Source organism: Dendropsophus ebraccatus, chromosome 13 (genome assembly GCF_027789765.1).
Source record: "Dendropsophus ebraccatus isolate aDenEbr1 chromosome 13, aDenEbr1.pat, whole genome shotgun sequence".
NCBI lineage: Eukaryota > Metazoa > Chordata > Amphibia > Anura > Hylidae > Dendropsophus > Dendropsophus ebraccatus.
In genome coordinates, this window is record NC_091466.1 from 8,752,764 (window position 1) to 8,780,685 (window position 27,922).

General features: G+C 43.3%; 1 protein-coding gene across 1 annotated transcript; it reads right to left on the bottom strand.

Annotated features, from left to right (window-relative positions):
* Positions 1 to 426: 426 nt before the first annotated feature.
* LOC138770710 (NACHT, LRR and PYD domains-containing protein 12-like) lies at positions 427 to 27,922 on the bottom strand. Its single transcript, XM_069949895.1, has 10 exons — positions 27,764 to 27,922; positions 20,782 to 20,953; positions 17,955 to 18,020; positions 14,973 to 16,671; positions 14,635 to 14,805; positions 12,992 to 13,162; positions 10,869 to 11,039; positions 7,103 to 7,267; positions 2,666 to 2,836; positions 427 to 511 (listed from the first exon to the last, which is right to left on the bottom strand). The coding sequence occupies exons 1-10, from the start codon at positions 27,866 to 27,868 to the stop codon at positions 427 to 429; spliced, it is 2,976 nt and encodes a 991-aa protein (XP_069805996.1). The 5' UTR covers positions 27,869 to 27,922.

The window sequence follows — 27,922 nt, forward strand, 5'->3', positions numbered from 1 at the left end:
TGTAGTATAGGATGGGGGTCGCTTGACAAATGTTGCAGATTTTATATTAAAGGACAAGTCCAGACAGGATAGGGACAGTATAATATATGTAAACTTTATAGACCTTTGTGTACGGTGGGAGAATTCAGTGCAACGTATCAGACATCGCGATCTGGACGCTGGTAAATGTCCGAGCTGTGGAGTCAATAAAAGGTGGAGTTGGAGAAGAGAGATTAGATGGGTGACTGCCATTATCTCCTCTGTCAAGGATGGAAAAGAGCAAGAGAGCGATTGGGGGGCGACAAAAGTCCACGTGAGCCCTCGCCAGTAATACAGGGACAGGAAGAAGGAAAGTCTCTCTTCTCAAAGTCTGTTCCTAGCTGTAGTTTTAATTCTTGGACATCGTAAAGTCATCACAGACGGAAATCGATCTTTGTGTTTATATTTTTAGGTTATCTTCATATTTGGTCTTAGTCCTTTCAGCTTCCGTAAGGCATCTTTCGCCTCCATAGACAAATCATCGAGTCCCATGCTAGAACAGAAACAGAGATCAGCCTTAAGACGTCTATAGTCCTCAACATCTGAGGTACAAGTTTTTTCTGTATACAAAGCTGGTGATAAGTAGAGACGAGCGACTCCTCTGCTTTGGGGCCCATTCAGTAGTATTGGCTCTCAGTTTTGATTCATTCCAAATAACTTTGATCTATTTTTTCCCCACTTTACAGGTTTTGTAGTGAAGCTGTTGTGAAATGACTAACCTTATTATTATTACCCCAGTAAGCACCGCCATCGGGGTAACTAATAATAAATATAATCCCAAAAAACAGAAAAAGGAGTATGTGACACTCATCATAGAGGCCCTTACAATTGTGTCAGGGGGGGGGTTGGGTGACAGAGGGGCCCTGCCCACTATTTATTATCTTTGATGCTGCGGTCGCTATTGACAATGTCATCTAAGGCCGGGTTCACACTACGTGAGACACCGGCCGTGATTAATAGAAATTTTATGTTGAGTGAACACAGCCGAAAAGTATAAAGTTTTGCGATTAAAGTTTAATAGTTTGTGCGGGAAAAAGTAAGAGATTGTGGGGGTCCAACCTCTGTACCCCCTGGCAATCCACGTACTGGGCACCTGGCTTCTGTGTTATGACTACAGTCATGGGTACAGAGATTGGCAGGGGGTAGGGAGGCTGGACCCGCCACAATCTCTTACTTTCCGATCTTTAATTGCCTATAATAATACAAAGGTATTTTATGTGTCTGCCAATGTGGTTGGAATATAGACTGGTGTAAACTGCCCGCAGCAACCAATCACAGCTCTGGTAAAATGAAAGCTGAGCTGTGATTGGTTGCTGTTGTCCGTTTACACCAGTCTATATTTTACCCCCTTTGATAAATCTCCCCCATAGTATTTTTAGTCATCTGTTGACAGAACTGTATGATGTATTTTATTTTCCCCCACATTGTATATTTCTTATTGAATTGAGAAAAGAAATGCCATAGGATGGGTTCACACTAGGTTTTTGCAATCCATTTTTTTTCAAAAACGGATGCATTTGTGTGCATGTGTTTTTCCATTGACTTCCATAATTTTAAAAAATGGATCAGTTTTTTTTTTAACGTACACAAAAACAGTCAACCTCATTTTTGTGCCTGTTAAAAAAAATGATCTGTTTTGATCTGTTTTTCTTTTTTTTTATATTGGAAGTCAATGGAAAAACTGATGCATTTTTTTTGCAAAAAACAGCCATATCCTCAACTTAGCTTAATTTGTCCAGTATACTGTTTGTTGCACAGTATCAGAGGAATCATGTAGAGCTTTCTATGGTGATTCCATCCAGCACAAACCCGGGGAGATACTGTACAGAGATGGGCAAGATCATAAAAGATTAAAAAAAAACTCCCTCTGAAATTCATCCATTCATGTCCAATTTTAAGAACACACAATGGTATCTAAAAGCTGCTGCTGCTGGTACGTGAGGCAAACTTAGAATTCCCGATTCACATACTTGATGTGTAATAAATACTGAGCTCTTCTGTCTCTGGCTTTAGCTATGGGGTGGTTGGGGGGCTGGTCGCGTGGTCTGTTCTTATTTGTCTTTTTATTTTTCTCGTCTGTTATGTGTGGTGTATCATTTTATTTTATAACAGAACTTTTCTTTTCTGGATATGGAATATTATCCATACAATTCTTGCTATGTATTTTACATCTACAGATGATGGTCATGAATTGGACATCTTGTATGGACTCTTGTACTGGAATCAATCTTACTGAAATGCCGCTATTTCCTTCAAGATTAGAATTTCTCTGTATGTTTCATCATTTAATATGGTATTTTATGTATTCTCGTACCGTATACTTATCTTTGTCAAGATGCCGAAAATTTCAATAAAATATTTTTTTAAAAAATAATTAAATAAATAACTACTTAGCTAGGGCAAGGCTTCTGGGATGCAAATGCCAGATTTTTAGCCCCAGAAGCTCACATGGAGGCCTGTCCCTTCTCCAGACCGTAATCCCATAGAAAACCAGTGGGATTGGCTGAGTCACTGTGTAGAGGCTCGTAACCCTGTACCCAGAACCTCAAGGGCCGCCCTTCAAGAAGAGGGGGTGCCATGCCTCAGCAGACAACAAGGCAACTTGTGCGGCACCTGGCTCAGTCCTGTCCACATCTCTTATACTCACCGTAATTCCTCTATCCTGCAGGCTGGACTGGACAGAGCGGCCATTAAGTCACTGAAGTGCGGACCGGACAAATCATTGTAAGACAGGTCCAGTTTCCTCAGGGAACGGTTATTTCTTATTCCAGATGCCAACTGGGTGCAGGACGAGTCTTGTAGATTATTCTCAGCCAGTCTATAAAAATAAGAAGATGAGATGTGGGTGACGCGTCCACAGAACGTTGGTATAAAATCTGTAGATTGTGAACAGCAAATGTTCCCAGCTGTAAGTACAATCCTTAAATCTCACTTTTTTTTCGTTTTGCTTCATTTTTTCGTTGTTTATATTCCAACAACTTATTCTGCAGCGCTGTACAGAAAATTATCTCTGACATAAGTCCCTGTCCACAATAGAACATAGACAGTCCCTGCAGATGATGTCCGTGGGGTAGGAGTCCAGCAGTGCATGTCGACAGTACTCATCTCTGAGCCACTGTGCCACCCATAGACGCCATCTCTGGTGCATATAGATGGCAGGAATAGTGGCAGCTACTGTCTATTCAACCTAACTTGAAACTGGCGGACCCAGTGCAAAATCTGTCTTAAAGGTAATGTGTCACCTAAATTTTCTTTGACTGATTAGAGTAAGATGCTAAAATTTTTTATTTTACTCTAATCTGTTTCTATTTTCTCATTTAAATTTTTTTTATTTCCCTTTTTATACTCTGTTATGGGGGCGGCCATCTTGCTTCAGCTGTTTTAACAGCATTTAGTGACCTGCTTTACAGCAAGACTCATGGACGACAACAAACTGAATCTTCCCCTTGAGATTAATGTAAAACATTATTGTTAAAAGGTCACTCCACAGGTGCTGTTTCCTTTGTCTACTGGTGTCACATGACACTGCAATGCTGTACAGTTCACTTTACTGCAGTCTCTTACTATCACCACAGACACAACCGGAAGGCTCAGCTTAGTATTGGCCCCATTTGTGAGAATGAAAACTGCAAGATATCAGGATTATTTTATTATATAGAAAGAAAAATGGAAATTCAGAAAAAATGTCACCAAAAATGACTTAACATAAAAACATTATTTACATAATAAGTTATTTTCTGATGACACTGTCCCTTTAAGGCCACTCAACTATAATGCCTCATTTATAGTACTAAAATAAACTAGGATAAACAGAGGATTCAATATTAAAATAGAGAACGCGCACAATCAACCCCCACCAGGGATAAGGCTTACCAAGCCAGGCACAACACTGTGAAGTGTTTCCAGTGTGTAAGCGGTGAGGCTGATCGTGGCGCCGCAGCTCCACTCACTCCTATACTCAACTAGTAGAAACAGACATCAAGCAGAATGGGAAGTTCTGAGCGCAGAGCAAACCACAAGTATAGGTAACATATAAATTATTTATTACAGGAAACACAAAGCGTTTCAGGGTCGGTCCAACCCCTTCTTCAGGGACATTTCCAGAACAATGAACAATTAAATACAACACACGTTAAAAAAAATAATAATAATAACACCCCCTACCTGGAAAAAAATGGTTCAACCTACACATATTTAAATTAGAAACCATATATAATCCACATAAAATTAATATATAAATAGCAAATAAGCTAGTATGTTTAGCAAGTATCTGGATACAATGTTTTAATTTTACGTGTCACTTTCATCATAAAAAAGAAAAACTTTTGACATGTCATAGAGACATATCAAAAGTTTTGATATGTCCGGGTCTAAGGAATAACTTCTAAAATAGTTAACCTTAAGGATTCTGTATTTTTTTTTTATTTTGAACCAAAGGAAAATGCTTGAAAGACTATGCTGGAGGAATCCATTACATAGGTTAGATCATTGCTTTTTCATCATGACTGAATTTATATGTTTAGTTACATGCTAATTTAACCTCCTCCCGCCGTCGCACTGTTATTTAATGTCGCTGCAGCAACGTTAATTAACGATCCAGGATGAGAAAGGCGTGGGAGCTGTGCCTGTGTCATTCGCGGCGGGTCCCGGGTATCAGTGCTTGCCGGGACCCACCGCAACTCTCAGCACTGGAGCCACGCTCCGGTGCTGAGAGTTAATCCTATAGATACTGCGGTCAGCATGACCGCAGCATCTATAGGGCTACAGAAAAAGAATTCTCCCTCTAAAGAAGGAGAATTCTCTCTCCTGTGTCCATCGGGGCTCTGCCTCAGGCTTCTGGTTTCCTGGCTAATGAAGCCAGCAGGGGTCGAGAAAGAAGGCTGGGTTCGCGGGGCACGTGCCCGTGAGCTCTGCCCCCTCCCATCTCTTCCCTGCCGCTGATACAAGATAGTAACAGCGGCGGGGGACAGTGGAGAGGGGGCAGAGATACTCTGACATCAGCTTATGGGATCATTATGATCCCATAAGCTGATGTTCAAACACGACCTGGGCATTGAGGCATCAATGACCCCAGGTCGTGAAAGGCTTAAGCAACCGTTTTGGATTTCACTTCGCCTCAAAACAAGAGAAGTTTAGATTCTTCCCAAAATGCTTCAGGTACAGGTATATAGGTACTGACCATATGGTACATTACATAGCCAATTAAAATAGTGACAGCTATTAAAATTAAAGGAGAAGTCCGGGCTCAGACTCTTTTTTTTTCGGGGAGGTGGTGGGAGGTGAAGGAACATAACAACATAGACCTTCCTCCCTGGCTCCAGCACTGGACATAGCGGAACCCCGCTACGGCCGCTGACTGGCTGAGTGGACCTGACACGTCAAGTCCAGAGTCCCTGCTCAGACCAGGAGCAGCCTTTTATAAAAAAATCTAAATGCTCCTTAAAATTGCTCTATTCCCCTTTATTTTCTGGATTTGATGCAACCAAAAATGCACAATTTGGCACTTTGGCAGGCTTATGCGCTTACGCCATTTACAGTGTGAGATCAGGAATGTGATAACTTAATAGTTCAGGCAATTACGCACGCGGCAATTCCACATATGTTTATTTATTTATTTTTATAAAGAGGGGAAAAGGGGGTGATTTTAAATCCACCAGGTTGCACCCAAAATTGTTGGGGGGAAAATTGGACCAGGTGGCCCTTGGGTGCATTGTGGGCCCGTTTCCGGATCTGCCATGGCCTCACCTGTAATTCTCTCCTTTAGTTTTGGTCCCAAAAAGGGAACCCAATAAATTCAGTTTAATCCATCATTTATCTTATCCAGTGGGAGGGTCGGTGAATGATGGGACCGTTCAGAAGTCCTCTTCGTTCATACTTGTCATGTGATAGGGCGGTTGATTGGGTTCGGTGGTGCAGGCCTGGGGCGCTCATGGCCAAGACTGACATTGAGGCTGCCTTTCAACTGTTGCCAGTGCATCCAGACAATTTTCACTTGTTGGGTTGCAGTTATCACGTGGATTGCTGCCTTCCCATGGAGTGCTCAATCTGGTGCGTATCTCGAGACATTCAGCACCTTCGTGGAATGGGAAGTCAGTTGTGCATTACCCTGATGATTTCCTGTACATCGGCCCGGCGCAATCTATGTATTATTGCTGGGGCATTGCAAGAATGGATGAGTTTTTGCAGGCGCCTGGGCATAGACAGTGTGAATGATGAACTCTTATCCAGGATAGTTAAGAAGTTGACAGGTTAAGCCTACTGGTTTAAGCTGCTGGGGGCTAGGGGTGTTACACTGGATTTTGTGGTGCGGCAGGCACTGGCGGGGTACAAGAAGTCTCGGTGTTGCGAGACGGTAGGAGGCTGGTGTCCTTTACAATTTTGGTTGGGTTAGTGGAGGACATCTGCTTAAATGATTATGAGGGGTTGTTGTTTAGGGTGGCTTTTTCGTTGGCCTTTCAGAATAGGAGAACTGGTCACCAATTCTTGTAGTGCGAGTGAGGGCCTGCAATGGGAGGAGGTGTTTTGGGGGACAGATTATGTGTCATGTTGGTTGAGTAGGTCCAAGACTGATCAGCCCAATGCATTGTATTCAGTGCAGGGCTCTTCAGCTTGTCTAGTCCAGTGATTTAGGTGGGTCTTTTTTGACACACTGTGATGGGAAGGCCTTGTCGCATTTCCAATTTGTGGCGGTGTTTCACTAGGGTCTGGTCAAGCTCAGCCTCTCAGCTAAGGGATTCACCTCCCATTCATTTCACACTGGGGCAGCAACGTAGGTGGTAACATGGGGCTTGTCGTATAGGGTGGTGCAAGCGCTCCTGTGTTGTCTTTGGGAGGGGAATGGTGAGCTGTAGCCAGAGAGCTCTCGCTTTGGCTTTTCTCTCCCTGAACAAAGGGGTCAGACAATGATTCAATATCACGCCAACTCCTACCACTATCGTCATCATCGGTCAGTGGTCATTCGAGAGAGCGCTATAAACCAGATTGCATAAGAGAACAGAATAAAGTAGAATATTAGAATAGAATAAAATCCATGTATAACGTGTGCCGCTCATGGCTCAGTCCTGTACACATCTCTTATACTCACAGTAATTCCTCTATCCTGCAGTCTGGACTGGACAAAGCGTCCATCAAGTCACTGAAATGACGACCAGACAAATAGTTACTGGACAGGTCAAGTATCTTCAAGGAGCGGTTATTCCTTATTCCAGATGCCAGCTGGCTTTGCTCTGATAGGTTATTATGATCCAAACTGTAAAAATAAGATGATGATGGGTTACTTATCTACAGAGTGGTAGTATAAAATCAGCACCACCCTTAACGTAGACATTTTAACAGCTTTTTGCTTACTTAAGTAATGGTAGTGCCCAATAGGGCTTCTTACTCTGAATCAGAAAGAGTCACTCTTTGTTTGAGTCAGTCGCTACAGCACTGAGATATAAGCTTGATGCAAATTACACAATCTACAAAGGGGACAAATTTAAACCAAAATAATTAATAAAGTTGTACTTTTTGGATCAAATATGTCCTCTTTGTAGGTTGTGTAATGCAGTGGCCGTGGACCTAGGTCAAATATAAGAAAAGTGTTGATGCAGATTAGCAGGTAAATCCCATAAGGCATTGCTCTGGGCAGTAAAGGCCCTGTGACATTCAATCCCTCCTCTCCTAACTAATGCCCCTATGCAAACACATTAATGACCACTCGGTGAACAATGTTTTTTTTAGCCCAGAGGAAAGCTCCTTAGGCTTTATCTCCCAATGTGCATAAAACTTCAAAAGCTTATATGGGGGGCACAGCAGGAGACATTATTACTATATGGGGGGCACAGCAGGGGACATTATTACTATATAGGGGCACAGCAGGAGACATTATTACTATGGGGGCACATCAGGGGGCATTATTACTATATGGGGACAAAGCAGGGAGCATTATTACTATATAGGGGCACAGCAGGGGACATTTACCATATGGAGAACACAGCAGGGGACATTATTACTATATGGGGACATAGCAGGGGACATTATTACTATAAGCGGGGAACAGCAGGGGACAATATTACTATATGGAGGACACAGCAGGGACATTATTACTATATGGGGACATAGCAGGAGATATTATTACTATATGGGGGCACAGCAGAAAATCCTACATACAGAGGGCAACCAAGATACATACTGGCTTTACTGCACATGACACAAAAAAGTCGAAGGAACTTGTAAAAGTGTGGAGCCTGGAATGTTTGTCTGGCAGGTTCTGTAGAGATGAATTGTGGCGGGAAGAACCCGTCATTGTGGTCTGAGTCGGATGGAGAGGAAAAGGAAGGTCACCTGAGAAGTCACTGAATGACTTTTTTTTGCCTCAAGTTGAAAAAGGTTGGGTAACACAGCTCTAAGCCGTAATACACTTGCGCTATCAAGATATCAAGATTCACCCTGTAGTCAAAGTTACCTAGAAATGGCCCTGGATGGAAATGAGTCAGAGCGACAATGAGAGTTTTAGCTGATTGGACAGTAAGGCTGGGTTCACACTACGTTTTTAAAATCCATTTTTTGCTAAATCCATTTGAAGAACGGATGGAAAAAATGGATGCATGTGTGTGCATCCGTTTTGATCTGTTTTTCCATTTAATTCCATTATAAAAAATGCAATGTTTTTTTTAACGGACACAAAAATGAGGTCGAGGTACGTTAAAAAAAATGGATCAGTTTTGATCCCTTTTCTTTTATAATGGAATTCAATGGAAAAATTTATCAAAACGGATGCACACACATGCATCCGTTTTTTGCAAAAAACGGATGAAAATAATGGATTGCAAAAACGTAGTGTGAAACCAGCCTAAGGAAGGGATGGATTTTAGAGATGTTTTTAGGATGCAGGTGACAGGAATGGGAATAAGATTGAATATGAGGAGTGAAATTTTTAGCCCAAAGAGCCAAAGGTCACCAACTCTGAATTGATCATATATCACTTCATCATGATATATTACTAGTCAATTGTTCTAAACATAACAAAACGCATAAAGAACAAATCCCACTTACTAAAACACAATCACCAAATATCAATATTTTATGAAAAAAAAATAATAATAAAAAAACGAACACTGTATAGATGGTCCACCAGATAGATCCCTATTCAAACAAGTCAGTGTCCAGCCACGAGAATACCTTAGTGCTATGACTTACATAGGTTAAGCCTCACTAGAAAGAACTTTTTGTTAGTCCACGAGAGTTACAGAAATGTACTTGTTGGCTATTTTCCATTTCCATCGCTGTGAACAGGCAAGAGATGGTTGGGAAGCCATTGATCTGAAGACCATACTCCAGTAGTCCAATATATCTACAGACCACTATACCAGGTCCATGTACAAGAGATATAAAGCTAAAAGTTGATTTGACCTGCGTAGAGGGGAGGGGGCAAGAATTAAAGAGCAGATCTAAAGTGTTTCTGGTGGATCCCAGACTGCCCCCCCCCAGGGGCATTTGCCTTCTATTTCGCAGTCCATTCTCTCCCCCCCATAGACCAGTTGGGTCTTTGAACTTCTTAGGGACATTGTGGCAGATAACCTTTTAAATCTGGGTTTCCGATTTTCTCATTTCCCCCTTTTTTTTCTTTATTTAACTTTATGTTCTAGCTTAGGAACGTCCTGTTATTAGACATGAGCAAGCACCAAAATACTCGAGTAAAGTTGAGTATATTTCAATGCTCAAGTGCTCGACTCAAGTAACAAGTGCCATTGAAAACAATTGTAGACTGGTATTTAACCAGGTGCCCCATGCAAAGCAGAAGGTACCTGCAAAGTTAATCTGAAAGTGACAGTCTGGGCCTCAGGGGGTTAACTTAACCCCTGGGGTGCAACACTGTGCTATGTTGGTGGGGTTGGGGAGCAAGGAAAGTATACTTATCGCTTGTGTGTTCTATCGGTCTTCTCCATCGGTCGTCGCTAAGCCAATCAGAGGCCGGGACAGGGCAGTACTCTGCAGCAGGCGCTGATTGGCTAAGGGGAATCTGATGATTGGCTGACAGGTGATACAGAAGTATACTCCCCCACACCCATGTGGTTTAAGGCTGTGGAAATGCATTATGCCTTAAAGCCTGTTTAAAGGCTGTAGTCAAGTATTTTTCAGCAGCTCCGATACACAAACGAATATTATATTTATTAGGGCGTGCTTGCTTGTATCTACCTGTTATCTGCACTTGTGCTGACTTTAGGTATATGGATATTAGGCATTTCGAGCAGTGGTATGGTTGTATGGTTTAGCTTTATGTATCACACTACTATATCTTTTAATATTTTATGTCAATTTCTGTTTATTTTTTTGTAATTTTTTTGGTAATTTTTTGTAATTTCTTTTTGTAAAAATTTCTGATGATTGTAGTTACCTTTTTTTTTTTTTTAACTTAAAACAACTATAGAAGTGATGTTATACCTGTGCAAGATGTACCTTTTGTGAGAGTGTATCAATATATGTTTACTTTATATCTCCTTTTATTTTATTTTTTTCATGGATTTAAATAATTTTTTATGTTACCTTTGTTGCTCTGTGCAACTTGTTGGAGTGTTAATTGTTTGATTGTATGGACATTGGAGCAATCATACTTGGTATATTGGCCCAATTACAGTTATAAAACAGTATCTACATATATAAACCCCCAACCTCCATCAACACTCATAAATACATAGAAAAGGTATGGTGCCCATTCAAACTTTGCATCAAGAAATCTTGGACAAGGTGTGACTCACAAACAGTTCAGTGTTGAAACATGACTGGATAAGGGACTGCTACAGCGGATACAATGCTCTAATATTTCTAACCCACATATAACCTGTGCCCGACATGTCTCTTATACTCACAGTAATTCCTCTATCCTGCAGTCTGGACTGGACAGAGCGGCCATCAAGTCACTGAAGTAACGACCAGAAATTTGGCAATGAGACAGGATAAGTTTCTTCAGGGACTGGTTATCCCTTATTCCAGGTGCCAAATTAATGTAAAATGTGTCAAAAAGAAGATTAACGGCCAAACTGTAAGAAAAAGAAGATGAGAGTGATGTGTCCACAGAGGGTTATTATAAAATCTGTAGATTGTGAATGTGGAGAGAAAATGTCCCTGGCTGTTAGTAACATCCATAAATGTCATCACTAGAAGCCACCTCTTGTGTGTGTGTGTGTGTGGGGGGGGGATGTCAGGAATGGTGGCAGCAATCCAGCAGAGAATCTCTGAGAAATATCCTCACTATATGGCATGGTATAGAGCACTAACACCTATTCCACAGGCTGTGAGGCCCAGGGAATAGAGCCCCCTTAGGGACCCAAGTAAAACTTCACATTTATTTAATTACTTACTGAGTTTGCTGAGAAATTTACCAGAAATATTAAAAACACATATTCCAGTGCTCATGCACATACTGTATGCTACACCAATATATATTATATATACAGCCCATGAAAACAATTTGCTTTCCCCACTGCCTGGCTGCACTGGTGACTCATTATGAGGTGTCAGAAATAAGTACCCCAAAATCCTTCTCGTCTAAAGTTATTGCCAAAACAGATATGCTGATATGATACTCAAATAGAGGATTCATTGGAAACATTAAAGGGGTTATACAGTGCTACAACAACTTTCTTTCAGAGACAACATGACTCTTGTCTCCAGTTCAAGAGCGGTTTGCAATTAAGCTCCATTCACCTCAATGGAACTGAGCAGCAAAACCTGTACCCGAGCTGGAGACAAGAGTGGGGCTGTCTCTGGAAGAAATGGGCATGTTTTTGTAGCACTGGATAACCCCTTTAAACTGCAGTTTGCATTGTCTTAACCACATATCTAGTAAAGCTGTCACTCTCCTTACCCACCAAACCTTCTCCTATGTCACTATCCTTACCTACCAACCCTTCTCCTATGTCACTATCCTTACCTACCAACCCTTCTCCTATCTTATTATCCTTACCTACCAAACCTTCTCCTATGTCACTATCCTTACCTACCAACCCTTCTCCTATGTCACTATCCTTACCTACCAACCCTTCTCCTATCTTATTATCCTTACCTACCAACCCTTCTCCTATGTCACTATCCTTACCTACCAACCCTTCTCCTATGTCACTATCCTTACCTACCAAACCTTTTCCTATGTCACTATCCTGACCTACCAAACCTTCTCTTATGTCACTATCCTTACCTACCAACCCTTCTCCTATGTCACTATCCTTACCTACCAAACCTTCTCCTATGTCACTATCCTTACCTACCAAACCTTCTCCTATGTCACTATCCTTACCTACCAAACCTTTCCCTATGTCACTATCCTTACCTACCAAACCTTCTCCTATGTCACTATCCTTACCTACCAGCCCTTCTCCTATGTCACTATCCTTACCTACCAACCCTTCTCCTATGTAAATATCCTTACCTACCAACCCTTCTCCTATGTCACTATCCTTACCTACCAACCCTTCTCCTATGTAAATATCCTTACCTACCAACCCTTCTCCTATATCACTATCCTTACCTACCAAACCTTCTCCTATATCACTATCCTTACCTACCAACCCTTCTCCTATGTCACTATCCTTACCTACCAACCCTTCTCCTATGTCACTATCCTTACCTACCAACCCTTCTCCTATGTCACTATCCTTACCTACCAACCCTTCTCCTATGTCACTACCCTTACCTACCAACCCTTCTCCTATGTCACTATACTTACCTACCAACCCTTCTCCTATGTCACTATCCTTACCTACCAAACCTTCTCCTATGTCACTATCCTTACCCACCTAACCTCCTCCTATGACTCCTACTCCTATGCTAGGCCTTTGTGGATAGCCCTTGTGACCAATCTCTGCTCGGAATTTACATAATTAACAGTGACCCTCTGATGTTTATCTCATCAACATAACAATAAAATAGTATAAAATCCATGTATAACGTGTGCGGCACATGGCTCAGTCCTGTACACATCTCTTATACTCACTTTAATTCCTCTATCCTGCAGTCTGGACTGTATACAACATCCATCAAGTCATCCAAGTCAGGACCAGACAGACTGTTCTCAGACAGGTCAAGAATCTTAAGGGACCGGTTATTCTTTATTAAAGTTACCAAATGGGTGCAGAAAGTTTCTGGACATCTAATATTAGACAATCTGTAACAAAAAGAAGATGAGACCATTAGTATAAAAACTGCACAATGGTGAATGTTAAAGCCATGGTGCCCAGATGTAAGTAAAATAAATAAGTACGCTAAAAATTCCCCCCTGGTAGTTATTACCCCCACCCCCCAGTAGGTAGTATTCTTCTGTAGTAAGGTGCCCCTCCATGCACCAATATAGTATGTAGGCATCTCTGTGCAGATAGTGACCTCCATCTTAGACATCCCCATGTAAACCTTCCTGGTAACCCCCCCCCCCCCCCCAATAGGTAGTATACCCCATATAGTAGCCATGCCCCTGTAGGTACCTCCCCTGCTACCACTTGACTGACTTTAGACTTGACTGGTGGTGGTGACAGTGGACTGCCTGCAGGGGAGGGAGAGAGAGGGACCTATCCAGACCCTTAGGTACTCAGCTGTAGGGGCTTAAGAGATGAAGTACTAGCATCCATGGGTATGAGCATTTGCCTAACATTGTCTATAGGCACCTAGTGACATAGATCCAGGAACACAGGCCTCACCTAATTGGTAAAGAGTAAGACCCCTAAGGTAACCTAGCACGTTGTAGCTGAGTTCTTGGCTGTAATAGCTCTTACTTAACTGCTGACTGTTATTAGGATGAGAAGAGAATAGTCCCCCAGTGTGGATAGGATTCCCAGTTTTACAGCCTACAGCAGAATCACTATGAGGTCCACTTGCCGAACATGGCTAGGTTAGAAGGATACTTGAAAAAAAGACAGTCTCTAAACATAAGGTTCCCAGAGGAACACAATTTCTAGCTTGCTCTCTCTGAAATACTCTAATCAATCTGTCCTAATTAGCTTTACCTCACGTTATATACTGCACCCCTCAGGAAGGTGTTTAATTGGGCAGGAATACATCAGAAGACATAATACTCTGGCTCACGATAGGTCACAAGACTAGAGGAGGAACCAGTTTGAGGCATCCACGCACTGTGCACCAACAGGTAGAGAGCAGTATCTAATAAAACATCTTTTTCTGCTTACTTAAGAGCCTTTACTTCAGGCTACCGTGCAGGGTAGTTACCTCAAGAGGCATAGGAACTCTCCTAGTGGGACAAAGGTACAGAAAGTCTACGTATCCCACTGGACAACTGGGAAGTCTTTGGAGTCTGCTAAGCCCAGATAACAAAGACTGGGGTTCTTATTACCCACCTAGGATGGGTAGTTCGCAACTAGGGGGCATAAGGTGGTCAAGACTTGGACAGTCATCCGTGAGTTATACACTATTATACACTTCTACTGTTCCGTCAGAGTACATTTCTGCATTGGGCAGGGCCCCTCTGGCAACTCCTCTCCTCTCTGCCTCACTGTCAGACTGCCGAGATAATGAAGCGATTCACTTTGTTATTACTGTAGTTCCGCTCATCTGTGCTAAAATAGAATAAAATCCATGTATAACTTGTGCTGCACGCAGTTCAGTCCTGTACACATCTCTTATACTTACACTAATGTTTCTATAATGCAGGATGGACTGGACAGAGCGGCCATCAAGCCATTAAATTGTAAAAGCGATAAACGGTTACGCGATAGGTCAAGTTTCTTCAGGGAGGGGTTTTTCCTTATTATAGATGCCAACTGGATGCAGGAAGAGTCTGGGAGATCGCTATCAGCCAAACTGTAAGAAGAAGAAGATCTTATCATAAAGCTGTGCTACCTGGAGTAAATGACAGTAAATTTACTGATCTATGATAGAACCCCTTTCCTCAGTAACATTGTAATACTGACTAATACTGACTTAGTAAAGTCATACATTTTTGTACATTTTTGAATCTTTTATTTTACCTCAGATCCTGGAGGTTCTGTAGAGCTGGTGCAAGTTTCTCTAATCCTTCGCTGTCTAGGGAACATCCAGATAGACTGAGTTTTTCTATATCTGGGCAATTTTTCAAAATATATGCCAACACTGTGCAGTCTAGAGCCGACATGTGAACACCAGAAATTGAAAAACATCTATAAGATTTTAATGATTCCTGCACTAGAACCGTGTTCCGAGTTTCAAACAGGTAAAAGAATGTATTAAGAAGATGTCTTCTGTTGTTTTCAATTTCCACGGGTGTCTGCTGTTCTAGAATTAAGTTCTTCAGCCAAGTGATGACATCTCTGGAGGCCTGAGCTGCTTGTTTGTCCAGGTATCCAGTTAGTATTGACCTGGTGGAGGCGTCTGATAGACCACAGAGGAAACGGAGGAGCATCTCACCACGTCCATCACGATAGGACTTGGCTCTGTTTAGTGATCTCTGTAACTTCTCAGGAGAATAATCAGTGTAATGCACCAAGGCGGAGAAGAATTCCTGAACAGTGAGATGTAAGAAGGAATAGGTCACAGGCTCCTCCGATTCCATCAGAAAACTTGATAAGAGCTTCGACCTATTGTCCACATGGAAAGAACTCAGATCTTGATCATCAAAAATAATCATATGGTTCATGACTCCATCTTCTGCCATCCATCCCAAGGACTGCAGGACCTTCTGAGCGTCACTCTTGTCCAGGCTGTGATTGGCCAGAATGTTGGCGACAAATAGGGCAAAGAGCTGGGTGACTGTTTTGGGTAATAATGATGGCGGCTGATCACTACTTGTTGTCTGGAAGCTCCTGGATAACACTGTACAGATGATCCAGCAGTAGGACGGGAGGTAACAGAACGTGTACAATGTGTCATTCTGCTTCACATAAGTAAAAGCCTTTTCTGCCAGATCAGGGTCGGGGAAGAAATTTTCAAAGTACGTTCGTCGTTCTTCTGGAAAAAATCCTGTGATTTCTACTATTCTCTGGAAGACTGTACAATCTATTGATGCCAGTCTGGTTGGACGACTGGTCATCAGGACTGAACAACCATTAAGAAGAGACTTTCTCACCAAACTAACCACAATCTGACCACAATGTCCGCGCTGTCTAGGATTAGAGCACAAGTCACGTGATGTGAAATCCATTGTATGATTGCTTTCATCTAATCCATCAAATATAAAGAGAAGTTTCTCTGGATCTTCTAAGATGACCTGGATCTGCTTCTCCAGATCCGGGTATTGTTGGAGGATCATGGTCTCCAGACTAACCTCATCCAGTCTGTTCATCTCCCGGAATTTAAAGAAAAAGACAAAGGAGAATCTTTGATAGAGATCGCCCCTCACCCAGTCATAGACAAACTTCTGCATCAGCGTGGTCTTCCCTACCCCCGGCACTCCGCTCACCATCACCATGTGTGGCACAAGTCTGGATCGGTGACACCAGCGGAACATCTTGTTGGGGGAAATGTGTTGTAATTTATTTTGAGCTTCCTTTAAATATTCCTCATGTTTTACCCCAGTCTCTATGAGCTCATTCCTAGAGCGTTCCCTAAACTGATCGGTGGAGACAATGATGAGGTTCACATAACGTGTAGACAATGGAAAACTTTCCACTTCCTGGTTACATCTTGGAGGAATGTTCTCTATAAGTATCTCAGATTTTTTATACAAGTATTCCTTGTGACAGTTCTGGATGCCTAAAAAAAAATAAAAAATAAAAAAAATCAATAATTTTGTATAATCCTTTTAAAAAAGGAGGTATGGTCCAGTTATTCAACATTTAGACAGTATATAATTGTATATTTTACTTGTACATCGCCAGTTCAAGTCATGTGTCCAGCTTTGACACCCAATAGTTGAATGATGCAGAGGACAATGTGGGAGGACAATGGTGTGGTCTGCTACATACTCCCCCACCATCTTCCAGAACTTGTCTCTCCGGGACATCCTAGGATGCCTATTGGATTTATCCTGGTTGGGTGTCATAAACAGGTTCCACATCTTTGATAGTGTTCCCCTTTCTGCGTTTGCCATGCTCCCTGGTCTACCTCATCTCCCCTTCTTGTTGGCCCATGGGACCAAGTCCTCTGCTAGTAGTGTTGTCAGATGGGAAGGCTTTAAGCAATTTCTCTAGCAAGGCCGTGTGGTATAGCTGGACTTGCGTTTAGCATCCTAGCTTGATCACGGAGGCCATGCTTTGCTATCCTATCTGCTCCCTTTTATATCTAATGCTCCAGGCCTCTGGCACACATACGCTTCCCCACGTGGGTCACATGATCAGTCACATGATGCGATGACCTGACGTCAGGCACGCCGGCATGAAGCCAAAACCACAGACTCTTGCGGTGGCATTGCCATGGGACCGAGGACGCTAGTGAAGTCTGGCAGATGACTGGCAAACCAAGAGACATGTTGCAACTGGTACTACCTGATTGCTCTCTGCTGCTTAAAACCCTGGTCAACATGTAGAATGTGATGTTCTAGCGCGTGGCCACAGCACAGTCGGTGAGCTGGCAAACCAAAGTGCTGCTGCAGTTGCTTCAGGGCCGCCCAATCAGTGGTGGATTTTCTGAAGTGGGCACACATGCAAAGCCCCTTGTAGAGCATCTCTTCCAAACCATTGTATGTTTTTAGAAAAAGCTGAACCACAAGGTTGAAGACGTGTACCAGCCACGGCACATGTGAGGCCAACGAGCTGCAGAGCTGCCACCAGGGAGAGGCCATTATCATACACAACCATGCCTGGTTCTAAGTTCAGCAGTGAGAGCCACAGATCAGTCTGCTGCTCAATACCATTCAACAGCTCTGTGGCGGTGTGTTGTCTACTTTTTTTTTTTTTTAAGTTGGAAAAGGGGGGTGATTTATTTTTTATTATGAGATTGATTTATTTGTATTTTTAAAACCATGTTTAGCCATCTACCTGCTCCATCAGTTTTACCTGTTTTTGCTTTTTTACCATAATGCGTTTATATTCACTAACCTTTCAGTTTGGGTGCAAGTTGATACCCTTCTTCATCCAGTAGTATTTCCGCCACCAAATGGTTACCTGATAAGAAATTACGAACAGGAGATAAGATGTATTGAGAAGTAGTGGCCCTGGTGGTAAATCCACAAGTAGTCCCCAGCATCCACTGTACCCTAATCAACTAAAATGAAAGACTCCTTGGTAATTATTTTGCCGTTAACTAGATTAGAACTTTCTGTAAGGCTGGGTTTACATATATAAGTTGGCATCAGTTGCGTTTTTTGCCTAAAAACTGACCACAACTGATGTCACAACTGATGCCAAAAATGCATCAGTTGTGATCAGTTTTTCTATCCGTCTTTTCATTAAAAACCATCAGTTGCCATCAGTTTCCATCAGTTGTCATCAGTTGTCACAAGTTGCGCTCATCAGTTGACATTTTTTTCCCCAGTATGTTTTCCTGTCATTTTCAATGGGATTTGCGGGGGAGCGCACGGGGGCTATATACTAAATTGGGGGAGCTCACAGGGGGGCTATATACTACAAGGGGAGAGCGCACAGGGGGGCTATATGGAAGGGGGAGAGCGCACAGGGGGGGCTATATGGGAGGGGGAGAGCGCACAGGGGGGCTATATGGGAGGGGGAGAGCGCACAGGGGGGCTATATACTATTGGGGGAGAGCGCACAGCAATGCTGTATACTAATTGGGGGAGAGCACACAGGGAAGCTAAATATTACTGGGGGGGGCAACAGGGGGGCTATATACTACTGGAGGAGAAACAGGGGGGGTGATATACTACTGGGGGACCAAGGGGGGACTATAGGGGAGGGGGAGAGCACACAGGGGGAGATATATGTTTATTTTGTGTACTATTTGCCTGAACGCCGGATGCCAGAGCCGAACGGCATGCGTCCTGCCCGGCGAGGCATCCGGCGCTCTATTCGATTGAATTGGTGCGGCGCCGCATCACCGGAGCGGCGGTCCGCCAGGACGCTGCAAGATGCGTCCTAACGCACCGACGGTCCGGCGATGCGGCGGCCACTAGTTCACGCCGCACATTTTGAACGATCCCATTGAAAACAATGGGATCAGTTCAAAGATGCGTTTCCCTCCGGCGCTTTTCTCCTGCGCCGGAGGGAAACGCCGCCGCACCGCCGGACATATGTAAACCCGGCCTAACTACAGTGTAGCTTATTGTTTGTTATAATCTGCGCAGCAATGAGAGCCCTCTTCTACCTCTACCTATCTCTATGCTCCTTTCTCTTTATAATTTCGTCACATGGGGAGAGGAGGTACGCACCCGCACTTAGTGAGTCTTACCTAAGTCTTGGTGAAGAGAGGACACAAGACAAGCTGGTCCCTGCTGTATTTCAGCTGGGCCCTGGCTCTGCCAAGTCCTCACACCTAGTCAGTGTGTAGTCTAGTTGGTGGTAGTGAACAGACACACATGGGAGACACAGACACCAGTTTCTTGAAAGCAGCTCTTCTACACACTATGCAGTGTTAAGTTACTCAGGAGAACACCCCAACCCACGCTGAGAACAGTGCAGGACAGTATTCTGATAAAAAGAGGAACTGACCTGGATAGAGCAAAGTTGCTAGAAGCCTACGTACTCTATCTCCCAGTGCGGGTGTCACCAGGAAATCCTAACCACTCTGCTCAACTCAGGTAACAAGGTCTGGGGCTTCTGTCACCCTCATAGGATGGGTCACCCAACACTGTAGGGCAACAGGTGGTACACGACAACAAAGGTCGAAACACGGGCACAAGTATACTTCTGTTTTCAAGTCTTCAGTATTCTACTACTTCTACTTCTTCTAAAGTTCCGGCAGAGCACACTTCTACCCTAGGTTGGGACTCTCACGACAAATTCCTCTCACTACTCTGAACTTGAAGCACAAACTCCTCTCTAATATTCTCAGCTCACTCTACTTCTCAGCACACAACCAAGTCGGTTCAGCTCTTCTATTCTACGGCTCTCAGCACAGATTCTGCTCAGTCATGTCTACAGTCTAAGATCAACTACTGTACAAAGTGTTTTTCGCAGTAAAGAAGATTTATAACAGAACTCAGTGATTATTGTTCCGACACCTACACAGTACTTACACCAACCTTGGGTCATCTCCCCTTTACTGTGGGTGGCGGTGCTTATACTCCGGGGTTGGCCACAACTTCACTGCGGACCACCGTGATAAGTACCCAAGGGACACCCTCACAGCCTGGCAGGTCACCGACCACAGGAGAAAGAATATAGACAGCCTTCCTAAAATAAAAGCAGGTGTGCCTCTATACCGTTGTGCCCCACTGGCACTGGCGTCACGACAGAACAACTACGGGCTGAGCTATATTCCGACCAACCACCTCAGTAGTGGTGTCACACTCTACCATCTGTCAAGTGACCGGGCCAACGCGGGCGCACACCACATTGTCTTGCCCCATCCCGTCCCGTCCCTATAACACATTCCCTATATCTTTGTATTTTTTATTATGCAGCGCTGTAGTATTAATAGGAACATACATAAACAACCAAATGCATATTACAAAAAAGGAGCTAAAAATTATTTAAATATCCGTTTAGGAAGTATACTGAAACAAATGTGTTTTGACATGAAAGGGTCGGTCTAGAAGTTTATAATGACACTAATGCTATGAACCAAAGTGAATTATTCAATGGGACCCTTGGCATGACTGCAAGTAATAGACGTGCTGGGGATTTTTTGTCTTTTTTGGTGGATTTTATCCCCTTCTACTGCAGCTTGTGGGTGAGATCTTTGTTGATCTGGCTAATGTACAGCATGAAAAACCAAATAAACTGTATTTCATACACAATGTTACCGTACCTCGCTCCAAGAATTCCACCAGTATGGCCTCGAGGACTGAAGATTCATCACGTCTCCACATCACATGAAGACTGACCCACAATCCTATGGCAGCATCTTTTCCTTTATTAAATATGTGCTGTAATAAAGTCCGCGCAAATGTCTTTCTATTGTTCTCTAGATCCTGATATCTCTAGAACACAAGAAAGATCATACATAAGAGTCATTATACAAAGATACAGGATACAAAGGGTTAATATACACAGATATACGTGTCAGAGAAATACATGGCGTCAACACATTGGCCCAGTGACCATCTTGTGTCAATGCTTCATGCTGTGGCAATTTGGGGGCTGGCTGAGCGTCTATCCACTGTTAGGACAGCCGCCAGCTCTGTGACGTGAGTGTCGGTGGTTACATGATCTGCAGTTTGCTCCAATAGACGCCGGCACCCAAGTCACAGACAGAGGCAAAGCTGGCGGCTGGCGTAACAGTGGATGGCTCTCTGGCTGATTGTCCTCCGAAGGTGACTTGCATCTGAGACACGTCAGGAGACGGGGCAGAGGAAACGTCCTGTGCCCTTGGCATGGTTTGGTGTTGGCATTGCTATATGAGGACCCTTCTGATGATTGCTGGTTTGGGGATTGACTACTGACTGCCATGGGGCTGGAACTTTGAAGGATCCATTCCACAACACCATCCTAGCTGGTATTCACCTGACCACTGGGTGTTACTGGGAAGCTGCAACCTTTGTTCAAACCTGTTAGGATCGCCACTACCACAACCCCGTACTTCACTACTTCCACCCTCTTGACTGGCTGCGGTGCTGTTCGTCAGTCAGTGATTGCCTGAGCGCACGGCTGAAGAGGACACCAGGGTGCACAGACATATATGTATAGATTCATTCACATTTGGTTTGTAAAGTTCACCAATTTTGCAGTAAAAAATTGTGCACATTGCAAAAGATTTTTTTAATGATTCGCTCATCTCTAGATTCCAGGGAAGAACTCCAAATGGGAATGCAGAAAACTAATTTTAATGACATGTTGCACTTCGAAAGAGAGAGAGAGATGCACTAAACTGTTCTTCTGGTTAACCACTGGTCCTGTTTTTGAGGCTATCCCTTTTTGTCAAGCGCAGTCTCGTTTGCCCGGTGGTGGGTTCCAACAAGTGCCTAAGTGACCCAATAGCAAGAAAAAGACTTGATTCCTCCAGCTCTTATAAAATTCCACTTTATTAATTCCAAACGTCTAAAATTGATAGCCGACGCGTTTCGAGCCTACATGGCTCTTAGTCATGGCATCTATACAGTTAAACAAACAGACTAAGTGTTAAAATACAGAGAAACAGACATGGTTAAAAAACACACATATATGTATGTAAGCGCACACACATTAGGAATACACAGGACCAAAAGTCTATATAATAGGTACTGGAGGTAAATTCAAATACGGCTACCTTTTCTGAAATTAGTGTGCTGATCCACATGACTCTCCCGTGTACAGTGCAATAGCCCCAAAACATGAAGTGACCCAATGCCCACCTAGCTGCCACAACACCTCATAGCTACCCTGGCATATGATTTAAAAAAATAAAATAAAATTATATACATACTACTACTTATACATAATACTACTTCTCCCACTTTGTTAACCTGAGAGAACGACTTATTAAGGTGCATAGGACTGCACCAGTGGTGGGACACCACAGAGCCACGTCACATAGGATATATATATATTATATCCTATGTGACGTGGCTCTGTGGTGTCCCACCACTGGTGCAGTCCTATGCACCTTAATAAGTCGTTCTCTCAGGTTAACAAAGTGGGAGAAGTAGTACCTTATTTTCCCCACTAGGTGTCAAAGCTTATCTCCCTGCGATAAAGCACAACCTGAAAGAAGGAGAAATCATTGAATAGATGCCATTTGTGAGAGACAGAGAAAGATGGGCTGCTGCAGTGACAAGGCCTTGTTCCTGTATCCAGGAGACATTCAAGCCTACAGCTTCCCCGGCCTAGGATGAGACATGGGAGCAATATCACCAGCGGAAAACTGTTGGAGAAACAAGTCTTTGTTGCTGTGGAGCTCCCTCCTCCTGCTACCTCTACCCCGGCGTATGCCGTTTCTGAAGTACAAGCCAGGCGGACAATCGCCCCAGTGGCAGCTGCAGAGGTCTGTACCATTTCTCAGGTACAACCACAAGTCACATACAATGTTGCTGTCACTCCTACTCCGGAGTGGACCCAGACGTCTGCTACCGGCACAACCAAGAAAGAAGATGCCTGCTGCACCACCCCTCTCTAAGAAGAAAAAGTAAAAAGGGTGTCATAAGACACTACACAAGGGACGCTCTGCGGAGCTAGAGGTGAGGCCTTTGGCCAATGTTCAGTGACCCAAGACGCCTCACTTTGCTGCCAAAGAGATGATGTATATGGACTGATGCATCATAGCACCACTAAGAGTGTATATGGACTGATGCATCCAGTCTTCCCGTTTTTTTCCCAATTTCTATTTGCACTATGGAAGATCTCACAATTGCCTTCTGCATTGTTTCAAAGTTATTTATTGTTGCCAAATGTGTCTATTTATAGTGTATATTGTCTTACTTAAACCATGCCGTGTTAACCTTCTTTCACAACTTCCTCTAGGACAAAGCTACCAGAGTAAAGGTCTACGTAGATTACTGCACAGCGCAAGACAGCTTGGAAGTCTCAGGAACCTGCTACACCCATATAACAGACGACTGTGGCTCGTGCTGCCAACCTAGGACTGGTTGTACACAACTAGGGTCAGACTATAGTCTATACGCAAGTATGAGTATTATTTATCTCTTCTGATCTACACTCCTGTTCCAGCACATATTCTACATTGGGCAGGGTTTCCTCTGGCAAATCCTCTCCTCTTCCTTCTCTGCAAAGCACTTACTTCTACAAATCACCTACTATTGGCTCTACCTTACTGTTAACAACTATGTTTCAGTGTCAAGATTTGCACTATATTACGTGTACTGTTCACCTCATGCCTTGTTCAATAAAGTGTTCTGTTTGTCTACTAAACTCACGGTACTCCATCAAATCTGCCAGCACCTGCACCCATACATGCCACCGAACACTTGGGTTATTTTTCCCCTTTCTGTGAGTGGCGGTGCCAACTACCCGGGTGGGGGTATTGCCACTCCAAGTTGCCGTAACAAGTGCCCAAGTTACTCTCAACACTCCTGGAGGTTACCAACCATTTGGGGACAGCAGACTGGCCAAACAGGTATCAACATCACAACTGTATACACCTACACCCTAGTCATCACAGAAGTGACTGAGTATCTACATTCTGTACATCACAGCTCCATTGATTCTAATTAGAGATGAGTGAGTAGTGAAATATTCGACTTTTGAGAATTCGAATCGAATAGGCACCGATATTCGATTATTCAAACGAGTATTAGATCCCATTATAGTCTATGGGAAAAAAATTAGCGGCACTTGGAAATCAAAATTCAACAACTTGGAGGTCACCAAGTCCCCCATGAAACCTCCCTAAACGATGCCAACACCTCCGGAATGACACTGGGACATTGGGGGGAGCATGCCTGGGTGCACCCAACACCCCAAAATCGCAGTATAATGCCACTCTCCGCAGTTGCGAAGGAATAATATTTGCGAACGCTTTACGAACATTTATGGCAATGTTCACACATTTCCTTCATATTTCTTGCCCAGCGTTACATACATGATTCCAATGGGCATCCGTATCATGCATCATGCTGTACAAACGTTATTGGAACAGTATGTATAATGTGCCTTTTACTGGTCTACTGGAACAGTATGTATCAGGTGCCCTTAGTGGGCTACTGGAGCAGTATGTATAACCAGTGGCGGAACTACCGCCATAGCAGCAGTAGCTGCTGCTAAGGGGCCCGCCTGTGTGATGTCCCCTGGTTAGCTGTGCAGGACGTTTGTCCTGATAATAGCTAACCAGGGGAGAACGATCTTTGTTGAACTGCAGGGATGACACTCACCTGCAGGGGGCGGCATCACAAAGTACGGTGGGAGAGAGAGAAAGACTGGCCTGTCAGCTGCCTGCACGCATCCTGTGAGGTTGGATAACCTCTGACCCCTAGCCCTCTCCTGCCGGGACCTCGGAGAGACAGTGACAACTCCCTCCTCCTCCTGTAAGTACACACTGTCACTGATAAAAGAAGTGTGTGTGTGTGTGTGGTTTTTATTTCTACAGGAGCTGTGACATGCAGCCTGGGGCACGGCACTGCATATATATATATATATATATATATATATATATATATACACACACACACACAGTGCCAGACTGGATGCATATACATGCATTAGCGGGCTGGAGATAGATAGATAGATAGATAGATAGATAGATAGATAGATAGATAGATAGATAGATAGGAGATCAGGTCTGGTATAGTAATGTTATACAGTCACAGTATGGTGGTATCAGGTCTGGTATAGTAATGTTATACAGTCACAGTATGGTGGTATCAGGTCTGGTATAGTAATGTTGTACAGTGACAGTATGGTGGTATCAGGTCTGGTATAGTAATGTTATACAGTCACAGTATGGTGGTATCAGGTCTGGTATAGTAATGTTATGCAGTGACAGTATGGTGGTATCAGGTCTGGTATAGTAATGGTATACAGTCACAGTATGGTGGTATCAGGTCTGGTATAGTAATGTTGTACAGTCACAGTATGGTGGTATCAGGTCTGGTATAGTAATGTTATACAGTCACAGTATGGTGGTATCAGGTCTGGTATAGTAATGTTGTACAGTCACAGTATGGTGGTATCAGGTCTGGTATAGTAATGTTATACAGTCACAGTATGGTGGTATCAGGTCTGGTATAGTAATGTTATACAGTCACAGTATGGTGGTATCAGGTCTGGTATAGTAATGTTATACAGTCACAGTATGGTGGTATCAGGTCTGGTATAGTAATGTTGTACAGTCACAGTATGGTGGTATCAGGTCTGGTATAGTAATGTTATACAGTCACAGTATGGTGGTATCAGGTCTGGTATAGTAATGTTGTACAGTCACAGTATGGTGGTATCAGGTCTGGTATAGTAATGTTATACAGTCACAGTATGGTGGTGTCAGGTCTGGTATAGTAATGTTATACAGTCACAGTATGGTGGTATCAGGTCTGGTATAGTAATGTTATACAGTCACAGTATGGTGGTGTCAGGTCTGGTATAGTAATGTTGTACAGTCACAGTATGGTGGTATCAGGTCTGGTATAGTAATGTTATACAGTCACAGTATGGTGGTATTAGGTCTGGTATAGTAATGTTATACAGTCACAGTATGGCAGTATTGTTCAAGTCTGGTATGGCTGTATGCTCTAAATGTGCATTGTCTGAAGCTGTTGCCTACCAATCCTGTGATAAGAATTACTACAGACAATATGCAGATCATGTACAGTAAGCAGTTAAAAACCACATAGAAAAAAAAATTCAGACAATGTATGTGCCCTAAACCATGCGTCCATTTCTTCCCCAGTAGCCGGGAGGGGGCCCATTGGAAAGTTTGCTATGGGGCCCAGCCATTTCTAGTTACGCCCCTGTGTATAACGTGCCCTTAGTGGTGTTAACCAGGGACACTATAAGTCACTTGTACACACAGGGTACTGGAATGAATATACCTGCTGCTGCTGTTGTTATCATCTATTTCGTAGCACTGAGAAGCTTTGGATGCAGAGATGACTTTTTCGCTGGATCTTAGCCCTGAAAAGGACTTTTGGGTTCTGTAGTAATCCTGCCTAACCAAAACACTACTAAAACCTCTCTCTCCCTGCTCCATGATCTTTCCCTGACTAGGTTAAAAGCGCATCTGCTGTCGAGAAGCGGGAGCCAAGTATTCAAGATTCGAGGTCATGTGGTTCAGCCATCCAATGAGGGTAGACGCCGTTTTTGCGCTGCGTGCGTACTCCCAGGGTCCCTCATGGCCTCCCTGCATGGTGATTGGATTAAAAAAAAGTGCCAACTGCAATGGGAGGGCTTTTGAATGTTTCCCGCATATTCGCCTCACTACTCAATTGAATTCGAATACCGCAATATTCAATCGAATACCATCTCGATCGAATCATATTCGCTCATCTCTAATTCTAATGGAGCCGCGTCACAAAGGGGGTTTCGTCACACTGGGTGGGGGGGGGCTGCCCCCAGTACCCCGGAGCAAGCTGGTGCTCGGGAAAAGACCAGTGAAGAGCACGGGACTGAGTGGCGTTTCAAAAAACAGGAGTGCACCACCGTTGTCATGTCAGAGTTGTCATGTTGAGCATGGAGGAGTTAGGAACTTTATCTAAATTACTGTACAATGGCCAAGAATCCTTTTCGATGTTAAACACGCTTGTTCGTCCTCCATCTCTGCACGTATCCAATGGAGGGTTTGCTTAGACCCAAGTAAGAAAAAACAGAGCCTGTGGGTTCACTCCCTCCCCATGTTGTGACAACCTGTTTATGGAGACTTTATTATAGTTCTAAATTGTTTGGCCCTGTGGTAAAATTCAAAGCTATTGGGTAGAGGTTTGGGGGAAGATTTCATACAGAATAGAAATTGGTCTAATTTTTCTCCATTAATAGCTATATTAGGTGGTATGAATATTTATGTCCCGAGACTATGAGATTTGCTTAGACTATTCTTATGCCCATCTCCATGTTCTCAGCATCTGCCCCCTGGGTGGCAGCTTGGTTTCAATTGTTAAAACCTTTATAAAGTAATTCATGAGTGGTCACTGGCCTCAGGGGTTTTCCCCCCTCACTGTTCAGCAGGGTTTGTTGGCTTGGGATTGGGGTTGCGGTATAAGGATTTATAGAAATATAAATTTTGTATTGATGTAATGGTTTGTAAAAAAATGATAGATTTTAAAATAATTAAAAAAAAATGCATATTGACATTTATTAGACATATTAGACTAAACCACCTTCATAACACATGGGGCTCCTGTATATAACAACAGCAGGCCTCATCTTCTCACCTCTACATCCGGGACACCTCGTGAATGTAGATCTCTCAGAAGTGAGTGAGGACTCAAGCTCTCCACAATGTGCTGCAGATCATCCTGGAAGTATATATACGTCATCCTCAGGACATGTTCCTCATACTGGCTAATCTTCTCGTAGAATTGCCGGGTGGA